The sequence below is a fragment of the Aquila chrysaetos genome, chromosome Z (genome assembly GCF_900496995.4).
Source record: "Aquila chrysaetos chrysaetos chromosome Z, bAquChr1.4, whole genome shotgun sequence".
NCBI classification, from domain to species: domain Eukaryota; kingdom Metazoa; phylum Chordata; class Aves; order Accipitriformes; family Accipitridae; genus Aquila; species Aquila chrysaetos.
Window position 1 is genome coordinate 9740296 of NC_044030.1, and position 14041 is coordinate 9754336.

The following is a 14041-nucleotide window of genomic DNA, read 5'->3' on the forward strand; positions in this document are numbered from 1 at the left end:
AGGACATAAGAGACAGAGAAATATCAGCACAGCTGCACAAGACCTTGGTAAGACCTCATTTTGAAGACTGTGTACACCTCTCGTGATGTCCCCTCAAGAAAGGTGAATTTAGATCAGAAAACATGCAGTTCAGACCTCTTGGAGGGTAGTGACCACCTCTCTTATACGGCACAATGAAAAGTGTTTCCTTCTACACAGATTTTGTGCATACCAAATGAAGAAAAAGAAAGGGAACGTATGATGTTTCTTTATAAATCGCTCTGAAGTTACATCTCAAAGAAAGGGGAAAGAAGGTTAACATTCAGAGAGGAAGTTCTCTTCAAGTTAAAGAATAAAGCTAGCACTAGGTCAGGGTAAACTGCTTGTGAAGAAGTTACCAACAGGTTTCTAACCACTCCAGGCGTGAAAGGTCTCAAACCGTCCTCCCACGGGGGTCAGCAGACAGCAGGAAACTGCACTCCGTTCGAACAAGGCTGAACCAGCCAGGGAAAGATGACAGGAGTCCCACAGGCAGAAAACTTATTCAACTCTCTGGGGGGTAGGCAGCCTGCACCTGGCCGCGGGGGAGAGCCGTGGCATTGTTGCCCCTCTGACGGACAGCGTGGCTGCGGGAGAGGGCTTCCCCTAAGATCCTGGAGACCGATCACGCCCCAGAGACACAGCGCTGAGCGTGTCAGTGCCCCGATCGGAGTATTGAAGTCCGAGACGTACGGTCAGCCCAGGATTAAACCCAATTACCAGAACCGAGACGAGGACGGCACTTCCCACAGCCCCCTTGCCGGCACGCACACAGACGCGCACCTCTGCGCTGCCCCATTTTCTCTTAGCATAAGGCTGTCCTGTCATAAAAGCAATTTTAGAAAGTGTCCATGGCTTGCTGAGCAGGGATCTCGGGTCCCACCTGTCGAAAAATGATTCGGTTTGAAGCAGCAGCGCCCGGGGAAGGCAGCGAGCGCAGCCAGCTCTGCTGGCTTTCCCGACGAGCACGCTGAGGCGGCGGGGGACGCGGTTGCCCCCCCAGCCGAGGGGGCGAGGCGAGCCCCCCCTCCCCGGCCCCCAGCCCCTGCGGGGTCGGAGCAGCCCGGGGTCTCGGTTTCACTTCGCCGCCGCTGCGAGAGCCCTGCGACAACACCCGGGCGGAGGTTTCCGTCGAGGCTGTCCCGGGACGCTTCCCCGGGGCGGGGGGGGGGGCAAACAGGAGGCGCGGAGGCAGCGGGCGATCCCCCGAAAACCCCCCTTCTTCCCCCGGGCGGCCCGCGGGGGCGGCGGCGACTACAAGTCCCGGCTGCCCGGGGAGGAGCCGGCGCGGGGCTGCCGCTCGCCGTCCCTCCCGGTGGGAGCGCAGCGCAGCCCAGCGACAGCCCGCAGCCCCGCCGGCAGCGCCCGCCGCGGCCGACCGGCAACTTTTCTCGCCTCCGGAGCCGGCCAGGGGAGTGCACCGAGGGCTGCGGAGGAGAGCCGGGCGGCGGGCGGCGGGGGCTGGAAAAGGGAGCCTTGCCGGGGAGGGGGGCGGGGAGGGAGCCGGGCAGGGGGCTGCGGAGGGGGAGCCTTGCGAGGGAGCCGGGGACGGGAGTTGCGGTGCAGCGGGGAGGCTGCGGAGTGGAGCCGGGCAGGGGAGCGCACGGTGGGCTCGGGAAGGGGAGCCGGGGAGGGCAGCCCTGCAAGGGACCCCGGCTGCAGGGCCGGGCGGCGGGGGGAGCCGCTGGGCAGGGCAGCCCCGCAGGGGAGCTTCTCGCTCGGTGCAGGGCAGCCGGCCAGGGCGAGCGCCCGGGCGGAGGATCGGGGCAGGGGCGCCTCGCCGGCGGTTGCGGCGGGGGCGGTGCGGGGTGCCGCCCCGGGGCCGGGCCGCTCCAGCCCCGCGGGTCCGTGGGGGGCGGGCCGGGGGCCGAGCCCCCCCCCCCCCCGCCCCGCTTCCAGCCCCGGGGCGTGGGCGCGGGCGCGGCGGCGGCGGCGGCCCCATGGGCGGTGGCGGGGGCGGCTCTGCGCGGGGGCCGCCCGCCGCGGCTGATGCCGCTGCCGGCCGCCCGCGGGGCGGCTGAGGCGGCTGGCGGGGCCGGGGCCGGGGCCGGGGGAGGCGGCGGCGGCGGCGGCGGCGGGCGGGGTCCCGGCCATGTGGCGGCCGGGGGTGCGCGGGCTCCTGGCCCGGGCGTGCCTGCTGCTGCTGCCGCCCTGCGCCCTGGTGCTGGCGGCGGTGCCCGGCTCCGCGTCCCACCCGCAGCCCTGCCAGATCCTGCGGCGCATCGGGCACACCGTCAGGGTGGGGGCCACCCACCTGCAGCCCCGCGCCGCCGCCTGGCCCGAGGAGGCGGCGGGCGGGCGGCGGGCGGGCGGCAGCCCCGAGGGGGGGAGCGCCGCGGGGCCGCGGGGCCGGCGCCCGGGGGGCGGCGGGGAGCGGCGGCCGCCCCCCCTCGCCCTCGCCGCGGGACGCGCTGCTGCTGGCCGTGGCGAACCTCAACGGCGTGGCCGGGCTGCTGCCCTACAACCTGTCCCTGGAGGTGGTGATGGCGATCGAGGCGGGGCTGGGCGACCTGCCCCTCTTCCCCTTCTCTTCCCCCAGCGCCTCCTGGAGCAACGACCCCGTCTCCTTCCTGCAGAGCCTCTGCCACACCGTGGTGGTGCAGGGGGTCTCCGCCATCCTCGCCTTCCCGCAGAGCCGCGGGGAGATGCTGGAGCTGGACTTCATCTCGGCGGCGCTGCGCATCCCCGTGGTCAGCATCGTGCTGGGCGAGTTCCCCCGCCGGAGCCCGGTAAGGCGCTGGGGGGGGGGCGGCGGGGGGCGGGCAGGGCTCACCCTGCACAGGGGCAGGGCAGGCGGCACCCGCCCGGCACCCCCGGGTACCCTGCGGGGAAGGGTCGGGGTCCGGCCGGCTGCCGGCGGGCGGCTGGGTCGGGCCGGGCCGGGCCGGGCCGTGGGAGCCAGGCAGCGGTCGGGCTGGGGAGGGACACTGCCCGAGCCCTGCCCGGAGAGAAGCAGTCTGAGTCTGGAGCCGCCGGAATCGCTGTTTCTGGTGTTTACCTCCTCTTGCATCCTCTCCCGTGTTGGCCCTTGCTCTCAGCCCCGGGGTACAGGGGGACGAGCATCCTCTCCGTGGGAAGGCTGTGTTTTGCTTCTCGGTGGCAAGAGCTAAGCCGTGAGCCCGGAGTCATACGCCACGTTAAGTTGTAGATTTGAGAGGGGAAAGGGGGTCCAGCACATGCACTGGTGAGAAGCTGCTCTTCTGGAGGTCCTCAGCTTGGCTTTTGGAGAAGGACACACTTTGCAGACAAAAAGAAGGTTGGGGCGGGGGGGGGAAGGCTAAAACCAGCATTCAGGGTGTTTATTTATTACTTGTCTAAATGCTGCGCTCTGTGTGTGGACACTGTGGGTTGTTCACTAGGTGACACTTCTCAAGGAAGTTGTTCACTGTAACTTGGCTTTGCATTGAGCTGTCTAAAGCATTAGGATTTTCTTTAGTTCATGCATCGCTGCTAGATCAGATTTTTGCTGAATCTAATTGCCTAACTAAAGTAGTAGAAACTAAAGTCTGACTGTGTCTGTGTTTGATTGTGTAGCTAAAACAGTAGAAACTAAATTCGTTGTGTGTGACTGTCAGGCACAAATAGTAGTAATATCCAAGGGGAGCTAAACTTTCTATCACACAGAGGTGGCAACTTAAGTGTTACACACTCTGGAAAAAGGTGATAGTTCAATATTTTGCAAACGTGTTTGATGCCAGTTATCATCTTCAGGCAAGAGGGTTGGAAGAAAATGCTCTATTCTGTGTAGCCCATGCAAGGGAAGTCATGAGTAAAATGGCAGAAGCTGCCATTAAGTAGCCAGGAGAAATAGTTGTTTTATATAATAAGAGATAGCTCAAGTTTGCTCTCAAATTGTAATCAGAAGAAAAGATTACCAACTTAATTTGCAAAAGCAAATACATAACTCAGCCTGGATCACTGTTAGACTTCTGTAATTTTTTGTGTGATTGTGACAGAAAAGGTAGGAGAAGAAAGTCTGTGCTAGGCAGCTCCCAGTCTGTCATTGAAGGTGTGACTGCTGTACGCTGGTCTGAACTGAGCTAGTTTTCTCTACCTCAGCAAAACCCATGTAACTCACGTTTCTGTAGATTTATGCAGCAACTCGAGGGTAATCAGTGCCACCGAATGCCACTATTGATGCGTGTTTGGTGCCAATAGCGTCCAAGTTTGCTCAGTTCCATGTATCAGCTTTTCAGCTACGCTTGCAGTTGTGCTGGAGTCAATAGCCAAAGCTCCCTGAAGACCAGATCCTGAACCCAGCATCTCCTTGCTCTCTGTCTATTAAAATCAGAATTATTTTCCCTTCCATGCGAGATGGGTCGAAGTTCATCCAAAGCTGCCTGAGGACACAAGATGAGTTAAATGCATATAGCAGAGGGTTAGAGTCATTGCTTCTTTCCACAGACTTCACAGCTCCTGCTTAACTTTCACTTTGTTCTCAGTGGGGAGCCAACTGGATCAATCTATCCAAATCAGGACTTTGGTCTTAAGCAGATGTTTAAGTGTCATTGTCTTCAGTGACAGTGAAACCAATGCTTGACATTGAACCTGTGCTGAATAGAGTCTGGGTTTTTTTCAGCTGAGCTGAGAAAATCACTCTTCAAGGCTCTGTGGGTTTAAAAAAAAGTCTCAGCCTTACTCAAAGGCCAGCAGGTAATACATTAGTCTCTAAAGATTGGCTTGGAGGGCTGACATCTTTCTGAACACTCTTTTTTCATACCTTCACGTAATAAATACCATTTTAACGCTAACTCTGGAGGCAATGCTCCAGCAGCCTTAATGCCCATACTTCCCAGAGTTACAGGATTTCCAACAGCATCTTGGACCCCAGGGGACCCTGGAGATGTTGGCCTCAGCAGCCTCTGGTGTCTTACTACCTGCTGCAGGCAGGGATTTTGTGTCACTCGCAGTCCCATGCCAGCACTGGCATGAAATGAACATGCCATGGACCTCCCACCGTCCTGGCTTAACAGCCCCAGAGCCACAGACGGGCCACTTCTACTGATTGGCAATTTTAGAGGAGGCAAGTGTAAATGACATCTTTGTAGGTGAGACAGATTTTGCTAATAGGCCCAGCATGCAATTTTTCAGACGAGAAGTCAGGAAGAAAAGACTGAGATCTGACCCTGCTTCTGAAATGTGAAGCATTGGCCTCCCTGGGGTCACCCTTCCCTCTGATGCTTTGGCAGAGCAATCCTTCCTCCCTCCAAAACACCACCACAGCACACCTTGCAGAAGCAGACCCAAAACTTGTTTGCCCTTGAAGAACATTTCCCACTGTCCACCATGTGAGGAGCACGGCAAACATGCTAACGAACTCGACGTTCGCTGGATGCTGTCTCAAGCCACTTCTCCTCAGCATTCAGAATTTTTGTTAGGATGGTTTCAAGGTAGTAATGTCTAACAGGGTCTCATTTCCCGCATTATGCCAGGACAGGAATGTACACATCTGTTTGTACTGCTGCTGAATGTTAACATCATTACTTTATACAGAAGTTTATAATAAGCAGATATTCATTGAAATTGAAAAAGATGTTGATCTTTGAGCAAATCTTGCCTAAGATGGCAAAAAGCAGTACTTAAAATGTAAAGGAAAATAAGGATCCAGAACTGAAATACATTTGAAAAATACTGGCTGTTGCCTCTGTGGCATTTGATGATATACTTCAAACGTGTAACATCGAGAGGAAATCCACAGTGTCACAGCTGGGCAACTACAGTCAGATGGATACCTAGAATGTTTTCAAAAGTTTTGTGGTTATTCAAGCATCTTTAAAAGTCTGTTTCTCCTTAAATTCTACTCTCCTGAACTTAAAAAAAAAAAATAAAAAATCAAACAGTCTTCCCCCATGACAATTAACAATCACAAGACAACAGCCATCACAAAGTGTGGTACAACATTTGTTCTCTCACAAGGACAGCTTTTGCCTGAGGTTCAGGATTGTGTGTGGCAAAACGCACACGTGGCTTCAAGGGCTGCTACACAGAGTAAAATTTGACATACTTTTTTTCATTTTCATTTGTATATGTGATTTAATGACTAACATATACTGACAGTAAATCCAGATGCTGTTGTGACCTGAAAAAAGCTGTTTACTTTTCCGAGTTTCCTGTCACTCTAGTAAATTTTCACACTCTTGGTAAGCAAAAGTAACAATTTAACACTGTCATTCAGCAAGCAAAAAAACCACTGGATTTCTTTACTACTAACACGAATGCAAATTGCACCAAAGCTTTGACACCTCATTATTTTGGAGACAGCAACTCATGAGCACTGGTGCCATTGAGGCAAGGCTTGTCACCTTATGTATGTTTTTATGAAGAAACACACTTTATTTTTTCGTTCCAAGACTGCCAACATCATTAATAACTTGCCCAGGGATGGAAGAGGGAAAAGATCCAGGGAACGTGAACCATAAATAAACACAGTGAAACCTCTTCTAGTACTACAGTTCAGAGCCAAGAGTCTGGGAAGAATAGCCTATAATATCCATTTTATAGGTGATGCTATCAGAAATGCAGGGGAGGTCATGTTTGCAGCAGCATTTTCTGAACTTCAGAACTTGGGGAGTATTTTCAGTGGGTTTCAGACAGATTAGTAGCTCTGATGTCTTTTAACATGAAAAGGACTCTTCTCAGAGCAATGAAACAGAATAAAGTAAATCTGAATCATCAGTCCCTGCATAGCCAGTCTACGCTTTATCTGGTTTCCTGAGGAACTGGAATTGCAGCAGTGCTGATTACTGCTATGACTTCAGAGAGGGTCAAAAGAATAAATAAATCAAGTCAGAGTTTTAGGTTAAACAGTGAATTTCCTGGTGAAGTAGCAAGCTCAGCCTCAAAACAGATGCTGTAGAAAGAAACTGACCATTAACATTTAATTTTTGGTTTGTTTTTAAAGGAATTAAGCTTTTTTTTTTTGGAAACAGCTTTATAGTTCATATATATCAAACCACCCTGGGTGGGGAATTACACATCTTTGCTTTTGGAAACAGCTAGGAATACCACTGTGTGTACAGTATCCCCAGAAGTCACACTGATCTGCAAGACACTGACTATGCAAAGCACCAATGAGGACAGGCAGAAATTACAGCAAGGGAATGGAGATGTGGAAAAGCTTCTGTCCAACTATGTCCACAGACAATTTTTTTCCTCCTTTGAGCCAGAACTGCATTTTTGCAGAAAAGTGGTTTTGATTGGCAAAAAAAAAAAAAAATTAAAATCCTCATTTTCCAGGAGAGACTGCAAAACACATGCTTGGCTGCAGGTTCTGGTAATTCAGACTGTTATTGCTAATCGGACCTAGTCCAAATGTTAAAGTTTGTAAAGTTACTGTGTAGATGAGGAATATGTATTCAGTCTTTCCCTGTGATCACCAACCCTCCTCACCTCACACTGCATAGATAGTATGGCTTATACGTTTTGTGCACTTCGGGAGGGTTTATGAGAGGTGCCTTGAGGGAAAAAAGTATGGAAATGGAAAGGATGTGCAAACAAATGTTCAGCTGCTTCTCTTTCAGCCAAAGGTCTCTGTGCAGTTTTGCTCATAGTAAGCCTTTGAAACTTGCACAGTTTAGGCCACAGATCTGCTATAATATGAGGGTCCTTTTACATTGCCAGCTAATGTAAAAAAGCTTTGTGTAACTAACAGTTTTGCTCTGTTGCCAGGTATCCTGTAGAGTCATTTTAATTCTTTTAAATACAGATTTCAGAGGCATAACTGATGTTTTGCTGGCAGTGTTGTCGTCCTAGCATCATGCGAGAGGTTTCCTCATTGTGACAGTCCTCTGTTAAAAAGCAATTATGCAATGTTTACTAACTGATCCAGTCTCTGACCTCTCACATGCTTTTCCCCAATATCATACCTTTTCCTCAGGTTGTTACTTTGAGAATGGTGTTACGTGTGCTCCTGTGCTGTGTTGAACATTGTCAGCTATGAGAGTAGTTTTTATAGTTCGTGGTGTTGTCAGCTGAAGCCAATCTGTTACCTTTAAGTTGATAAATGATGTGTGTTGAAGGGAAAGGACTCCTTGTTTATATTCTTGTCCATGGTCAGAAAGCCCTCAAGTTTGGAGAAAGTGGTGTTGGCATAACGTTTGGGAGTTGTATTGGCACATTCTGTATGTTGTGTTTTTTTCGTTTAATGCTCAGGGTCTGTTTTCTCTGTGTGTTGCACACTTAGAATCATAGAATGGTTTGGGTTGGAAGGGACCTTTAAAGGTCATCTAGTCCAACCCACCTGCAATGAGCAGGGACATCTTCAACTAGGCCAGGTTGCTCAGAGCCCCGTCCAACCTGACCTTGAATAGAATCATTAAGTTTGGAAAAGACTTCTAAGACCATGAAGTCCAAATACTTGATAATACAAGAAGTCCTCCGTGTCCCCTAAACTGTCAGTCATAACCACTATTTAAAACACGACTAAAGGCATCTAGTCATGTAAAACAGAACATTGCAGCCTACCTACTCATGGGGACTTCTTTAAGGATAGTTCCTCCATCAACAAGCTTTGCATTCTCAGAAGCATGAGGCAATGAAAAAAAAAAGAACCAGTCTCTTTATTCCAGTTACAGTGTTTAAGGAGGAGTTCATCATGACTGCAAAACATCCTTTTTCAGAATGCAGGAAAGTGGTGAGAGTATTTTTACTTCTAGTTCTCTCCTCTGGATCCTTAATTTTAACAACCTGTTGAGACAGAGGGAGCCAGAACTCTGCTGGGGTGAACTTTTCCAGTGCTATCTCCAGCCCCTCTTCTTTGGAAGAAAGCCCCTCAGAAATCCATTGAATTTGCTATCCTGCTACTGGGCTTTTGAGTTTAAGGGATCTTGCAACTTAGAATATTTTAGCATAGTAAATGGTATATTTGTATGGTACATGTATATGACACTTCGAGGTATGAGAATGTATTATTTTCCCAGGTATTTTGTTGCTTAAGGAGGAGCAAATTTTTGAGGTGAAGAAGTGTTTTGAAGCATATTAGCTCAAGACTTGGAAGTTGTTTGCAATACTAGAAAGTTATTTAGTGTTTCTTACCACCCAAGTCTCAGTGAAATCTTATAGCAGGCTTCTTTCTTAAAGTTCCCTAAGTTTCTTCAACACTTAGCTTAGATAGCATAAAGGTATTCTTATTTTATAGTATTTGTAATTTGTGATATAAGTTGTAAGGCTTGGTTTGCACAACTACCATTCACAGTGTTATTCATCATCCTTAATTTTCTGTACATTTTTCTTTTCCTGGCAATTGTTATTTAAGGAAATGTTGGATATGCGTGAATGTCTGCTTATTTCAAAGTTAGGGTGTTACAAGTGCTACAGACTTTGAAACTGGATAGTGCAGCGTTATTTGAAATACATACGTGCACCAGAGATTCTTTGTTTGAGTGGCATCAAGTCAACAGTGAGCAATGTATCTCAAATACAGCAAGGGGTTATTACCCAGATTTAGAATGTGCACTGAGTCTATAATTATTTAGGGTATCTGATTCTGGGAATCCTTAGATAAAATTATGCCAATAATCACTTTGTTCTTGAAGTACATCCAGTTCTGTCAAGTTTTATCAGATCACGTAGTCAACTTTATAAGTTCTGTTGTATTTTCAGTTATATCGATTCCATTTGAAAAGTGTGGTAAAGAGTTAAGATTTGGGAAAGGGGTGGACGGAAGGTGATTCTTTTACTTAAATACTACACCAGTAGACATTTCCTACACAAATGAAAAACAAATATCTATATTGAATTGTTATCAAAACTCAAAAGCAAAGATACCTGCTTTGTAGTTTGATGTGCATTTGTTTATCAGTCTCTTTCGTTGCTGTACTCATGATAGCATACTGGATTCTGGAGAAAATACCTGAGCTGGCTAGTAACAAGATTTTCTCAATCCTCATCTTGTGCTGCTTCTCTGATGCAGAAAAAGCTGTGTTAATACTGAATTCAATACCATACATGATGTTTTCTTTTTTGTTTTCTGCTGTTCTGGGTGTTCACAAAACAATGTCTTCCTCACTGCATAGCCTAGAAGAGGTCTTTCATAATACACTGCACAAACTCATGTGGATAATGAGTGATTAAACTATGACAGGGTTAAATCATTGGTTATTACTTTACTGAATGATGTGCATTATCAGAAGAAACACCAAAGAATACTTAGCTTTATTCACTAAGTAGAAATCAAAATTTGGCCCAAAAATACAAATTTAAAGACAACTTGCTAGCAGGTACTGTATGAATACAAAAGTTATGCTACTAAACAGATTATTAACAAAGAAAACACTCTCTAGAAATGTAAGTTGGCGTGTTCAGTATAACTTCCCCCAAGAATTTGCCCAAAAAAGTCAGAGAAAGCACCCCATCTTTCCACTAAAATGGAAGCAGAGCTATGGAAATTAGAAACCAGCCAAGGATTTTATCATGCTATATGTTATTCAATTCAATGCTCACAATGAAATTCAAAGACTACTTACAAATGTTTTCATCTAGGGTATATTTAATGAGTTATTTACTATTTAAACTCACAAAATACTGAAAACTCACAGTATTGGAACTTTAGGCTATATTGGATTTAGCTACAGTTCTAAGCCATCAAATAAAATGTTTATCTCACACTCTATTCTTTTCCTCTGTGGATTTCCATGTAATTTTTTAATATGAAAAAAATCCAGGCATAGAATGGTTAGAATTTATATATTTATTGTGATTAGCAGAAAACTGGAAAAAGCACATTTTCTTTTAAAAATCTAGGATTTTTCTTTCAAAAAAGAATCAGGCTATAAATCCCTGTTTCTGTAGCATACTGAGGGGCTTTTAAAGAGGGCAAGGATCATCTTTTCAGTCTGATTGAACAAGAGAGTACACTGAATCTCACTGCAATACCAGTAGCTATGCATTGCAGTTTATTCTGAATAGCTGAAAGGAGCCAGAGAAAAGAGGGAAGAAAACAAGAAAAGGAAGCAAGAAAACTAGAAACATAAATGTCAGTGATACAGGGAGAGAACAGGAGAAAATAAAATGAACTGAGAAAAAAGGAAGAGGTGCCCTTCTCTGTCTCTTTACTTTTTGTGATTCCAGAACCATAAAAACAAGCGAACTGAATTTTACATGAAAGTACTGTACAAAGAGCTGGGATTACCAAGCACAGAGCGAAACAGCTTGCCCAAGTCAGGGTTGAATTAGCAGGGCTGTCTTGATCCCTGGCTAAGGACACTTAACTTCCAGTGAGTAATCCTTCCCCCAAAAGTAGCGCAGACCTCCCAGGGAGCTGCTAAACCAACATCTAGGAAGCAGTGAAAGGAATAGGGATTAGATCAAAGGTAGGTTGCAGTTTATTGCTGCTGCTGGAGGGACTTCTTGCAAAGGGTGTGAGGCCCTGGGGAGGACGAGTGTAATTAGTGGAAGCCTTTTTTCCTCCTTGGTGCTGAGAATTACAGGAAGAGAGATGCACCTGGGCATCTCGGGAGACAGTCCCACCTGATGCTCTGGCATGTGGGGTCAGACATCTGGTCAGCATTTCAGAGCACCAGAAGACAGACCAAGGTCACTTGGATACATGCAGCATCATACCAATAGGTACCCAAAAGGGATTTTCTAATAAATGGGAGCAAGTTCAGGCACAGTGGATTTTGGATTGCAGCTTTGGACATCAGCAACTGTTCTTTACTTCTGGTGTGGCCCTGAAGGTCTCCACGTTTTCCCAAATGCACTGTCAGTCAGCCAAATTGGTTCTCACCACCATGGGGAGAGGATGTGCAGATGGTGGAAGTAACAGCAGAACTGGGAGAAAGATTTAAGCTTGAGTAGGCAGCAGTGACAGATGATTCATTTATTAAGGGAGTCACACTCCAGCAAAGCCATTTGTGCAAGGGACTCCTCGTCAGTGTGACTAAGAAGTTCACAATCTGGCCCCAAGTGCTTCACAGCTGTCACATCAAGCTACTAACATTACTCTTGGTAATCATGGACAACTACATGAAGAACTGAGAAGGGACTTGACAGCGTGGCGTACCACAAACCACAGTAAGCCACAGTAATTGTTACGTGCCACCTTTGCAGGGCATTGCAACCAAACGTTTAAGTGCAGCTGGCCTTGTGACTTGGTTTTGGCTGTAGGCAGGGTTTCAAAACATATCTCTGTTCAGGCTTGATGTTCACCACTTTGTCCTGAGCTTACTGTATCATCTCCCCACAGTGTAGTACAATACAGCCATTCATGAGCGTCTTACATCCCTATATATATATACCCTGTTGGTATAAGCAGAGAGCATGTGTGTACCACTGCCGTGCTAAGCAGCCATCCATATCTCTGTGAGGTACGCGAGTGCGTTATCAGCAAGTTGAGAGATGATGCCGAACCTCCCTGATGCACCCTGCTGCACTAAGTCTCCATTGCGATGGACTGCACCCTTGCAGGAGTGGTGAGCTGGGAGAGGCCTCAGGGTCTGCCTGGAAGGTTTCCACTTGGCACCATTTTGAAAAGATGTGGTGTGCAGCGTGCTGGCTAATTAACTTTTATCTGAAATGTTTCAGTCACCTGAATCTCCATGGCTGCAGGGAGCAGATGGGGAGGTGGAGAAGGAGGGGGAGAAGAGTGAACGTGAATACAGGTGCACCCTCAGCTGCCACTAAGGCATAGTAAATGGGGAAATTACTGTGATCGTTAGATTGTTATTATTATATAGGAGAAATCAAATGTTAGGGAATTCAGAAGCAGGCACCATTTTTTCCTTTTCTTGCCACAGTATTTTTATTACTTTTTCTTCACCAGCTTTCATCTGTGATGATAGTTTCTAAAGCCTGTTTTACAATGTGGAAAGTATTTGAAATGCATTATAAAAATCTATGAATATGCTGCACAGGCATATTTTAAACTCTTAGTATTTCCCTAAAGGCGTGCTATTCCACTTCCAGCTTTTTTAAGACTGTGAAGGAAATGATTGCCCATGCTGTTCATAAGACATTTTACAAGGCTTTCTAACTTGAGACAGAGTTAAAGGACGAGATAGATCTTCAAACATAAACTGAGATTTTAAAAAGGAAGTTTTGCATTTGTTGCAAGGAGAGACTATTAGACCTAGCAATTAATAGCCACAAAGAGCAGCTGTATTATGCACCAGGCTCTCTGAGTGATGCTACTGATAAAGCAGTTATATTACACTCATCTTAATAGCGTACTCACTCAAACCAGCTTAAAAAGAACTTTTTTTGCAAATCAGATGAAAAGTCAGTATTATGAGTTCACAGTTTGATAATTTTCCGGTGCTATTTTAGATGAAAGCATAATTATTTATCACTTTCTCAGCGTTTAAGACTCACATATATATCAGTTAAACAGCTCTCTGTAGGAGAACAGTTGTTTTTAAGAATTTACTGTACTCAACATAAGCATCAGAACATGGGAAAAATAAGATCTAACCTTTACTTGGAGCTGATAGTTGCCCTCTTTCGAGAGTGTACTGAAACTGTTTTAGCTGTGATCTACATTTTCTTGGTACGCTAATACCATGGAGTTGGTTTGACTTCTACATTGGAAGGGCAACAAGGTGAAAGAGTTATGTGCCTGGGTTTCCTCTGTTTGAATTGTATGTCATAGGTGATAAACTATAGAGCTCCGAGGGGACGAATATATACCCAATAACAGCCTTGAGGCAAACGTAGATAAATAGTTAAAGCAAAAAGCATTGATTATGTTTGGTTTAAGCTTTGAGACATGAAAACATCAGACATCATTGCACCATGATGCACTTGCCAAACAGAAGTTTCCAGGAGCTTATTCTTATTTCCAGAGTACAAAATCAAGCAACAGTTTGAAGGAAGGCTCTGCTTTTCTGTCATCTCTTTCCCCAGTCATCCAGCAAGCACACAACCTGCACCAGTAACTTTTAGTGACGTTTTCTTGCTCCAGGACCACAGAAGGAGGTGATGTGGTGCTGTATGATCCCCACATGCCACCTTCATTTGCCATTTCTGCAAAACCAATTGCACTGCCTGGTGTGGCTGGCAGAAGATCTGCTGCCGTTACCAGCTACCT

At 47.2% G+C, this 14041-nt stretch overlaps 1 protein-coding gene across 1 annotated transcript in view; it reads left to right on the forward strand.

Annotated features, from left to right (window-relative positions):
* Positions 1-2071: 2071 nt before the first annotated feature.
* Positions 2072-14041, forward strand: part of GRIN3A (glutamate ionotropic receptor NMDA type subunit 3A) — a 75664-nt gene continuing 63694 nt past the window's right edge. The window contains 2 exon segments of the mRNA XM_030003845.1: positions 2072-2323; positions 2325-2747. Coding sequence (XP_029859705.1) covers positions 2111-2323; positions 2325-2747 — 636 coding nt within the window. The 5' untranslated portion in view covers positions 2072-2110.